Below are 11,347 nucleotides of genomic sequence, written 5' to 3'. Positions count from 1 at the left end.
GTTATGTGATAGTTGCGTGTTTACATGTGCATATATATATAAATATATATATATATATATAGTTTATTCTCTTGATCTGGGGTGTACTCTCCATCGTTTTGAGGAGCGCTTTCTTAAATATTACTCCGTTCCTTTGTTTCAGCTATGGCATTCAAGGGCACACAAACCTCTTTTGAAAAGTCACGCCTTCTTGGTGCTCGTGAACTTTGGAGGCTTCCAGTGATTCTGGCTCACATGCCCGGACACTCCACGTATTACTTCACATACATATGCACATAGACACGTATATGTATATATATATTAGGTATAGATATGTATGTATTAGGGTATGTTTTAGAGGACGGGCACCTACAGATGTGAACATATTTATGTGGATATGTATTGGCGTCGTAGCGCGTTGTGTGAAGTGTCGATGGAGCTAAATCAGACTCATTCCGTGAGAAAAAAGGTAGCCGAGATTGTACTTCTGAACAAGGAGATCCGGTATCCAAGCCCTACAAGAGACGCCCACGTCGAACAGTACACTAGCAAGGAAAAGCTTTCCCTGGAGGACGCCAACCTCAGACTGATTAGATAAAGTGTCATTGTCTCCTGTTCAAAAACCCAACTCTGCTTCTCAATAAAAAAAAATAACCATGAGCCGTTGAATCGCATCCCCAACAAAACACTAAAGCCCCGACACGTACAGAAGCGCGCAATCCTTGTTTCGCCCCCCCAGAAGAAACCGGACAAAATCCTAGACTCAGAGGCGATCTAGATCGCTGCCTGACTGTGCCTAGGTGGACCGACAAACAGAACTGTAGCACACACGTATGCATCTGCTTGTGCGATGATGCATGTGGCGTCATTTGTGGACGAGCTGTGCCCCGCCAATATGAAGCACTGAGCACGAACAGACGCATGCAATTCCTGTTTCATCCCCCCAGAAGAAACCGGACAAAATCCTAGACTCAGAGGCGATCTAGATCGCTGCCTGACTGTGCCTAGGTGGACCGACAAACAGAACTGTAGCACACACGTATGCATCTGCTTGTGCGATGATGCATGTGGCGTCATTTGTGGGCGAGCTGTGCCCCGCCAATATGAAGCACTGAGCACGAACAGACGCATGCAATTCCTGTTTCATCCCCCCAGAAGAAACCGGACAAAATCCTAGACCCAGAGGCGATCTAGATCGCTGCCTGACTGTGCCTAGGTGGACCGACAAACAGAACTGTAGCACACACGTATGCATCTGCTTGTGCGATGATGCATGTGGCGTCATTTGTGGGCGAGCTGTGCCCCGCCAATATGAAGCACTGAGCACGAACAGACGCATGCAATTCCTGTTTCGCCGCCCCAGAAGAAACCGGACAAAATCCTAGACTCAGAGGCGATCTTGATCGCTGCCTGACTGTTCCTAGGTGGACCGACAAACAGAACTGTAGCACACACGTATGCATCTGCTTGTGCGATGATGCATGTGGCGTCATTTGTGGGCGAGCTGTGCCCCGCCAATATGAAGCACTGAGCACGAACAGACGCATGCAATTCCTGTTTCATCCCCCCAGAAGAAACCGGACAAAATCCTAGACTCAGAGGCGATCTTGATCGCTGCCTGACTGTTCCTAGGTGGACCGACAAACAGAACTGTAGCACACACGTATGCATCTGCTTGTGCGATGATGCATGTGGCGTCATTTGTGGGCGAGCTGTGCCCCGCCAATATGAAGCACTGAGCACGAACAGACGCATGCAATTCCAGTTTCATCCCCCCAGAAGAAACCGGACAAAATCCTAGACTCAGAGGCGATCTAGATCGCTGCCTGACTGTGCCTAGGTGGACCGACAAACAGAACTGTAGCACACACGTATGCATCTGCTTGTGCGATGATGCATGTGGCGTCATTTGTGGACGAGCTGTGCCCCGCCAATATGAAGCACTGAGCACGAACAGACGCATGCAATTCCTGTTTCATCCCCCCAGAAGAAACCGGACAAAATCCTAGACTCAGAGGCGATCTAGATCGCTGCCTGACTGTGCCTAGGTGGACCGACAAACAGAACTGTAGCACACACGTATGCATCTGCTTGTGCGATGATGCATGTGGCGTCATTTGTGGGCGAGCTGTGCCCCGCCAATATGAAGCACTGAGCACGAACAGACGCATGCAATTCCTGTTTCATCCCCCCAGAAGAAACCGGACAAAATCCTAGACCCAGAGGCGATCTAGATCGCTGCCTGACTGTGCCTAGGTGGACCGACAAACAGAACTGTAGCACACACGTATGCATCTGCTTGTGCGATGATGCATGTGGCGTCATTTGTGGGCGAGCTGTGCCCCGCCAATATGAAGCACTGAGCACGAACAGACGCATGCAATTCCTGTTTCATCCCCCCAGAAGAAACCGGACAAAATCCTAGACCCAGAGGCGATCTAGATCGCTGCCTGACTGTGCCTAGGTGGACCGACAAACAGAACTGTAGCACACACGTATGCATCTGCTTGTGCGATGATGCATGTGGCGTCATTTGTGGGCGAGCTGTGCCCCGCCAATATGAAGCACTGAGCACGAACAGACGCATGCAATTCCTGTTTCATCCCCCCAGAAGAAACCGGACAAAATCCTAGACCCAGAGGCGATCTAGATCGCTGCCTGACTGTGCCTAGGTGGACCGACAAACAGAACTGTAGCACACACGTATGCATCTGCTTGTGCGATGATGCATGTGGCGTCATTTGTGGGCGAGCTGTGCCCCGCCAATATGAAGCACTGAGCACGAACAGACGCATGCAATTCCTGTTTCATCCCCCCAGAAGAAACCGGACAAAATCCTAGACCCAGAGGCGATCTAGATCGCTGCCTGACTGTGCCTAGGTGGACCGACAAACAGAACTGTAGCACACACGTATGCATCTGCTTGTGCGATGATGCATGTGGCGTCATTTGTGGGCGAGCTGTGCCCCGCCAATATGAAGCACTGAGCACGAACAGACGCATGCAATTCCAGTTTCATCCCCCCAGAAGAAACCGGACAAAATCCTAGACCCAGAGGCGATCTAGATCGCTGCCTGACTGTGCCTAGGTGGACCGACAAAGAGGGCGGATTCGTGTAATGGTAAGTATATGTGTAAAGTTAGAGCCGACTTCTGGACTGCTCAGAAGGGTTGGCTAGTTTTTCGCGTTCTTCGAAAGAGGGGAATGGTCGAACGGGAGGTCCCACATAGTGAGAAACAGGCCGAATCAGCCTGTTGTTGGCACGCTGCTCCATGATGTGTGCGGTCCACCCTGCAGTGCGAGCTAGCACAAACAGCGGCGTATACAAGTCTGTCGGAATGCCGCACCTGAAACGCAGAGAACCCAAACGCGAACTCCTTCACATGATTGTATCCAGATACACACACACACGAGGATGTATAGAATCGTGGATCGGCAAATGCCGACGCATATACAACTCTGTGTGCGTAAATCTATACCGATGAGTACTACCGATTGGGCAACAAACTAACAGAAGGGAATGGCGACCCTTCAACCGCCCGTGGACGTGTAATACCATACGCGTACAAACGTCCAGCTCGACCCCAATCTCTTTGTGTGTTCAAACTTATCAATGTATATTTAGATGCAATGCAAAAAGACAGATATGGGGCTGCCCCTTGACAGAGAAGGTACATTTTTACCATGTACACACTGGCGATTTTGCTTGCATAAGCGTTTAGGAGCCCCTTTTCCTTTGAGGGACTACACGTGTGCGCATCTATCTACCTATCCATCTAATCTATCCATCTAATCTATCTATCTCTACCTCTCTATCTCTACCTCTCTATCTCTACCTCTCTATCTCTCTCTATCTCTATCTATTTCTATACATATTTGTATCTATCTATCTATGCCTATGGATAGGGGCTGGAAAGACGCGGCGGCATTCTTTGCTCGTACTGATGGTAGGCAAGGGCGCAGGGGAAGTCTACATTCGCCGGCAAGTGTTTCTCCTTCTCCATTCTCTCCTCGATATGCTGAGCAATCTGTACAAGATTGGGGTCCTTTTTCGGCGCATTCTGGGCAAGGTCGAGCGCCACCTTCATCATGATGTGAGAGCGAGGGTCGCCTTCCTTGTACAGGCGGTGACCAAACCCCATAACCCTCTCATGATGGCGCCAGATCGATTCAAGCTGAAAAAACCACCCCGCAACAAACTCCGTGTACAATCCTACGTCAACCCATGCACACACACACTCACCTATGAATCTACATGTGTGTGTCTACAAGCTGTGCGTGAAAATATGCATGTGTTCTTGCCTGTTTACACTGTGTTAACTTCGCGGTCGCACCTCCAGTTATGCGAATGCCTGACTGGATCGTGGAATCCTTTCATCTCCGGGACACCCAGTGTTGCGTACGAGAAAGCGAGCTTGGAGCACAGGGACCCGTCGAGTAACAACACGAACGGATCATCGCCGAAGCAAAGAGCTGTCGTTCTTCTGTGGTGTTGCTGACTGGTTGAACGCTAACTGCTTGTCTTCTCCCCGTTCACTTCAATTTCACCCAGCGACAGACACTCACTTCTTGATCGGCTTGTTGCATGTCTCGCAGTTTTCTCAAGAACATAATCGCCGCCTCATTGGCGCCGCCGTGGAGAGGCCCCTTCAGAGTCCCGATGGCGCTGCAGATTGCGCTGTAGATATCGGACCGTGTGGCTGCGGTTACTCGAGCTGCGAAAGTGGATGCTGCGCAGAATCGAAGCGGAATCGGGTAAACACACGTCCTTAAAAAAACGGCGTCCTTTTTTGTCGCCACAAAATACGCCGTCCCGGATATATATATATATATATATATATATGTTTACCGAGTTTATGGACGTAGCGTCGTTTGTGGCATCGTTTCGAACTCCGTTTCTGTGCACAGGCACTTGCATAACTCTCCCTTGTAGTAGGGTTCAGTGATCCAAATAGCAGATATCTCACCGTTGAAATCATGTTCCGCGTAAAGAATGAGGGAAATATCAACGGCCTTCACTTCGAGAGGGTGCGGCTGGAAAAAAGCACAAGAAAAGGCAAGCAGGCAAAGCCACAGAATCACGAAACAGCTCGTTATCGCCTTTCTTGATGGAATACCAGCGACAGATGGCAAGCTAACAACAGGTCGGTTTTACTGCTTTGCAGCCTACAGGCGCATCTTCACACGCCTTAAAAAACACATGGAGTCCGACGCTGTTCTTTTGCGTGGCCATTTGAAGAATTTTTAATGTTACATCCGGTACGAAGGATCGTACAAGTACCACCTGTACCAAACTTGGAACATGACAAAGGAGGTTTGTAATACCTGTAGCCCCCCAGACCCATCTGTCTCCACGGTAGTACATACGCCCATTCCCACACAAACAACTCGACACCAGAAGACGCGAAGCTCAGGGTTGCACTCGCTTCAAAAGAGACTGCCTAGTGCATGAACAGGTGACAAACTAGTCCCGGAACAAGTGGCGAACACCATCTAGCTTTTCTTACACAAATCCGTAAAGGTAAGGACACACGTATGCGTGCAATTTTCCCTCTGGGTTCGCACAGGGTCGTGGTTTTTGCAAAAAAAGACACGTCTTCTGCGAACAAAGACTTGGTACAGACGATATCAGTATAACAGAAAAATCCAGTCAGCCGTCTTACGCCGGAGCTGTGCTGATTTAAAAGCTTTAGGAAATGGGCGGCAACGGAGTCCGCTGGATCAGTTTCCTCGCATATTCGTATCCCGTGATGGGCGTAGTGATACCAGTAGAGCAACATGCTACTGTACATTCCTATGAGTCTGAGGCCTATCTGAAGCAAACAAAAAGCCCGAAAGCAAGCGATGCCAGAGGCTCACGCTGCAGGCGTATGACTAAATTCGGGAAACGCTGCCATCACGACAGACACTCACATGCTGAACCGCTAGTGAAAGTGCTGGAGTTGAGTTTCTTGACACTTGGATTTTTCACAGAACACACTTCTATCCGCTCCAAACGAAGATGGCGCATGCTCCTGTAGATCTCTTCAAGAAGATCGTTAAGTCCTAACAGGAAAAAGAGAAAAAGAACAGGGGGAAAAAGCAGGCGACAAGGCCATGCCTCCTGCCCATGGTGAGTCAGACTGACACGGGAAAGCCTACGAACAAACGCGTCGGGGGAAGGTGCAACATTACGACATCGTCAGGCAACTCTAGTCTTCACCTTGGTTCTGTATCCAAACCGCCATTTGTAGTAGGCACCGGAAAACGAAACGTCACAAATTGGTGAGAGTTTTCTTTTTCGACTTCGACTTGACATCAAGACCCACCTTCGCTTGTTGGTCTGGAGGAGCATTTTCTTGTTCGAGCATCCCCATCATCGAGCAGCCGGTCCTCACGACATCCTGAGCCATACAAATGAAGGGAGCGACGAATAAGGGACACAGTGGAGTTGCTGTTGATAGAAGCCTCGACGAGAACGGGTCTGCAGAGAGGACGTGAATGCCGAGCGTTCACATAAAACGAAAACGAATGAACAAAAATGCTGGCGTGCACGACTACGTACATATCGACTACATACAGCCACACGTGTACGTGTACCTTCACGATCTTAAGTTTTTCCGATCGATAACCAGATCTGTATGCATAGTAGCACATCATATACACGCGGTATGAATACGCACAAACACAATTTAGATATCGGCGTCAGATAGTGTCTGTTACCGACGCACGAAAACAACCATGGCCGGGGGGCGGTGGGTCACAGCGAGAATCTGTGAGGTAACCATATTGTGTGAGTGGGCACGTGCCCCAACAGGACAAAGTAGAAAGCCAGTTTCTTTATTCTAATAGAACAAGACGAGCGCACCGACGAAGGGAGCGAAAATCTCACAGTGCGTGCACGGTATCACTCCATTTGTCATCCACGATACACGATTTCTCAAAGTAAAATTGGTATTTTCAACCGCAGAGGCTTCACCCAGAAGTCCTGAGTTGCATCTTAGGAGACTCCTCAAGACTCAACTCGAGCAGACGAAAAGATGCTTTCGTGGGAGGACAATCTGCGGCATCTGACTTGTGAAATGGCAGGGCGACTTCTAAAGTGGAAAGAGACGCCGTTCACCCAGCTTCAAAGACATCAATTTGCAGTCTAAGAATACGGCATGCTCGTCCTTCTGCGTTTCTCCCGAATAATTACCATAGGGTGTGAATTTTTGGGGAAGTACTCGAGGCATGCTTTAAGGCTAGGCGGTAGTCTACGAGCTAGAACAAGTTCCTGGTGCTGAGCATCCAATTCCTGCTTCGTAGGTAGTCGATCGTGCAACAACAGAAACACGACTTCCTCGAAGGTCGCTTTCTCAGTCAGGTCATCGATGCGATATCCTCGATATGTCAGGCCTGCGTCAAAGAATGCGAAAAAGACATCCGGACGAAATAATCACCTCACGTTCGTGCTACCTGGCAATGCTGTGGCCTTCGCGTAGGATGCCACAGTCTTGGGCGCCACCTCTGAGCTTTTACACTCGGTTATACACCTTTACTCCCAAACTAGAAACAGCCCTTTCACACATGTATCAGTGCTCCTATAAGTACGCATACTATTTATATATATACATGCTCAGAAGAGGATGAGGCAGACGAAGGAGACTTGCTCTGTACTTCCGATAGGAAAACACTATTCGAGATGTGCGAGTTACTCTAAACGAGAAAGCACGGGTGAAGAAACATGACAGTCGACCATGAAAACGCTCCAAGTGTCACCGCGTTCTTCCCTTTGGACAGAGACGAAAACACACGCAAGTTGGATTTACTCGGTGGCTTCTTGACTCACCTGCTAAACTGGCCGGTCCAACACTTGAAATGGCCGATTCTCCCGCAACGACTCCTTCTAACCCAGGAGAAAACTCTGAGTCCTTGCGTTGTTCGTATGACGTTTCAAGTGGTTGTCTCGCCATTGTGGAGCTTAGAAACGCTGTCGTTTGTCGTTGCCACGTGGGTTTCCTCCGGGTAAGGCTGCAGAGCGGAGGATCGACAGATCCGGAATGTAAGCCACAACGGTGCCTCAAAAGCAAAGCGAATCCGAAACAGTTCTCAGACTCAGCGTTCAGGCATTCTATCCCGTTTTTGGAATTTTCTTTGGTAATTTGCCTTTCCAACGTGGTAGTGCTCACGGCACTGAACGTTTGGGAACAGCACACCGAACGCCAGTCGGGGGAAAACGCGCAGTCTGACGGTGCTGTAGGCACGTGCACACCAGACTGGGAACGGCTAGGAGCACCGCTACCCGACCACTTCCGAGTCGAACCTGATACTCCTTGTGTCGCCGAGCAGAGCGGATGAACTGCAAATGCAGGAAGCAGACTTGCTGGTGCTGGATATGAATGCCAGTGAACGGGATGACCCGAGTTAACTTTGGATTTTCTCCAGTGACAAGAAGCGCTATTAAATTGTCCGATCAAAGAATAATTCGTTTTGAGGCAAGTTGAAAGCTGTAGGTTGTGCAGTGGGATCGCTCGCAAGAGTTCGAGGGCTTGAGGCCGGGCGTGGAATGTCTGTGTGCGGAGGAGAGGCAGACCGGTTCTAGCGGCAGCCGCCATCAGGATGGCGAGCAAATAAAGCAGCCAGTAGCAAAATATCTAAACCTGACAAGGCTGAAGAGGGTGCTGAAGAGGCATACGCCAAGCGCGCGATTTCCTTCTCGTCGTGCTTTCAATAGATTCTTCGCTTGACTTTATAGGTTAGAGACGCGCACCAAACACACAGATCAGAAAAGGCGTGCATGCGAATACTCAAAATAACAACAGAAACCAATGCGTAATCAACACTTCGTATGCCTTCAAACGAGTGCAGTAGAGTAACCTCGACCAGTCCCTCTCGGCATGACAAACATGGAGAAAACATGCAGACAATGAAGACCGCCTGGGAAACCCAGCAAAGTCGTGCGGACCGGGAAAACCACAACGGTGATTGCTTGGACCGAAAACGACGCAAGTACAGACAACAAGGCCGCTGATGGCCCGACACGTCCGCAAACTGGGACGAGATAAAGCAATTCAGAGAATTGGAGTACGCACTCTAACCAACGAGCACTCGCCTCATACCCGCCTCGGCGCATGGACAACTGACACGTGCCCCAAAAAACGACGACCAACCAACAGAAACGCGTCAACAGAGTGAGGGACGACTCCTGCCCCCCAAAATGCGGCGGAATGAGGAATTCAGCTGCTGGGAATCGAACGAAGCCCAACGCTGTTGCCGGAGATTATAGCCGACACGGACACTCCACTGAGAAGTATGTTCAAGCAAGCAAACTGGTTCTACCACGAAACCAGTTGCATCGCAGTTGGTACGTTGTTTGGGGGAGATAGCTGAAAGTGGGGAACAACGTGCAGACTTGCGTTTGTCTCTACGATGCAGAAAAAAGGCACACCGCCTCGTAAAGGAAGCCGGTTTCGTCCACTTGGCAATTGTGGAAACCTTTTGACATCTATCCCAGGAACGAAACCGCACCTGCCAACAGCAGTATCTTCAGGTAATGTGTGGCCAATGACGGCTTTTACCTCAGTGTCAACAAATTATCCGCTCCAAAGTCGACGACTGCTCTGATAAGTGAGCGCTCTAGGATGGGCTGGATCACACAGTCCCCTGCGACTTTGAAGTCATGCAAGAACATTCCCACCGTCTTGGCATCATCTGCCCCGAGGTGGAGAGTGACAGAAAAACAGAAGGCGGGAAAGTGGATGCATTCCGTAAGTTTGATGTAATGCGGGTACCTACACAAATCGAAAGAGCTCAAATGGACATTCCAGGCCTGGCTTTGGCTGCCGAATGGATAGGGCTGCTACTGACCAGTCAACCTCTGAGGTGCTCCCTTCCCGCTTGCTTTTCTGGGTCAAAACAAGACCCTCAGCTCAAAAAAAAGTAAGCACACTCCTTTCTTGATAGCTTAAAGGACCTCGGTAACTCCAGATGCGTTAGTCTGCTCTTGACCAATTCCATGGCTGCGCCCCTATCACGCAAACACGAAGAACGGCTGCCAGTATCATGGACGTCTCGCCAGCGAGTGTATTCACTGTGCTGCTTCACAGGGAAGACGACACATTGTCTTTTCCGACGAAGAACGTCTATACAAGCGGGTCTTTCAAATTTTTCGGCTTGGTAACGTTTTAACAGGTTTGTTCGAACTCTAACATTTACATTACAGAGCAGCTCTGTCAGTGCCTCGGTAAGCTGAAGTTCGCTGGTTCAGATTTACTTTCTTGCGACCACTGGCATTGTTGCTGCAAAAGTATTCTCGTTAGCGCTTCCACTGCCCTGTTGTTGCCCAGCGATTTCCTTTTGTCTGGGCGATAATTTGACTACCAGTACCGCACGACGCTATCATGACGGCTTCATTAGTCATTGTACCCGATATGCGGATCATCCTTCTCCTGGCACATATCCATATGTACCGCGTACACACACTGTTTTGCCGCGTTTGCTCGACACAGCTCTCTTTGTAAACTGACTCCACTGTGGGCGGTATGCCACCACACAGCGGCGGCCGCAACACCATTTGCGAGGCAACTCCATCTTTCTTTTCCGCGAGCTAGAATTCCACAGTTTCCACACTTAAACCATCGAAGTCGCTATGTGCCAGGAAGGACAACTCCCTAACAACCTCGCCTGAACAACTTTAGCGCCACACTCTACAACGCCGGCAGGAAAAGACACTTGTCAACTGGGTTGATTTTGGAGTCACACACACACACACACAGTTGGGTGGTAACAATCGTGTTTCCCTACACAGGCGACATCATTTCACTCTATATAGCAACAGTATACAACTAAACTGAAGAACTGCTCTAACACGCGAGCGCTGCGTGGATTACTCTGCTTCTTCTGCACATGCTCTGTTCCGAAATACTCTGCCAGGTTCCCACTCGCGGCTGTTCAACTATGCTCACAAGGGTCAAATTTTGAGTCACCATGATGCACACACACAGACATGGCCACCCAGAGCACGTCGAGCTTTCTCAGCGCTCCCCCATGTAAGGAACACCGAATGAACGTGGCAAATGAAAATAACAACGGCTTGAAAGAGTCGTTTTAGCTGCTTTTATTCCTGGCAGTCCCCGCTGAACGATCCTGTTACGCCGGACCGTGGTTCCGACTTTACTGCGCATGCAGCAGCCGTTCAGATAGCTCTCTGAGTTCCCGCAGAAATCGATTCGAAATAAACGCTTGCTTGGAGACACTTCGTTTTAGATTTTTGCCCTCCTGGGAAACACTGACCTTTGAAAAGCGTCTCGATTCAAGACTGACGCCAATGCACTGTCTGAAACGACCTACCAAGTACTGTTTTCCAACGGCCACTGAGGGTTCTTCTCAGGGCTCTTTCGCAAAGGCG

The 11,347-nt window shown here is 49.6% G+C and overlaps 2 protein-coding genes across 2 annotated transcripts; one reads left to right on the top strand and one right to left on the bottom strand.

Annotated features, from left to right (window-relative positions):
- Positions 1-565: 565 nt before the first annotated feature.
- On the bottom strand, positions 566-8,555 carry TGME49_263130 (citrate synthase, putative; the record flags this gene model as incomplete). Its single annotated transcript, XM_018781313.1, has 9 exons — positions 566-741; positions 2,823-3,326; positions 3,922-4,154; positions 4,546-4,709; positions 4,947-5,013; positions 5,643-5,792; positions 6,288-6,362; positions 7,157-7,356; positions 7,790-8,555. The coding sequence occupies 8 exons, from the start codon at positions 8,553-8,555 to the stop codon at positions 3,119-3,121; spliced, it is 1,863 nt and encodes a 620-aa protein (XP_018637148.1). The 3' UTR covers positions 566-741; positions 2,823-3,118.
- Positions 8,556-9,619: 1,064 nt separating this feature from the next.
- TGME49_263135 (hypothetical protein) lies at positions 9,620-10,128 on the top strand (the record flags this gene model as incomplete). The annotated part of the gene is made up of 2 exons (XM_018781314.1): positions 9,620-9,879; positions 10,047-10,128. The coding sequence occupies 2 exons, from the start codon at positions 9,620-9,622 to the stop codon at positions 10,126-10,128; spliced, it is 342 nt and encodes a 113-aa protein (XP_018637149.1).
- Positions 10,129-11,347: the final 1,219 nt, after the last annotated feature.

This window comes from Toxoplasma gondii, chromosome VIIb (genome assembly GCF_000006565.2).
Source record: "Toxoplasma gondii ME49 chromosome VIIb, whole genome shotgun sequence".
In the NCBI taxonomy this organism is placed as follows: domain Eukaryota; phylum Apicomplexa; class Conoidasida; order Eucoccidiorida; family Sarcocystidae; genus Toxoplasma; species Toxoplasma gondii.
Note: the sequence above shows the minus strand (reverse complement) of the source record. Positions and strands in the feature narration are given on the sequence as shown.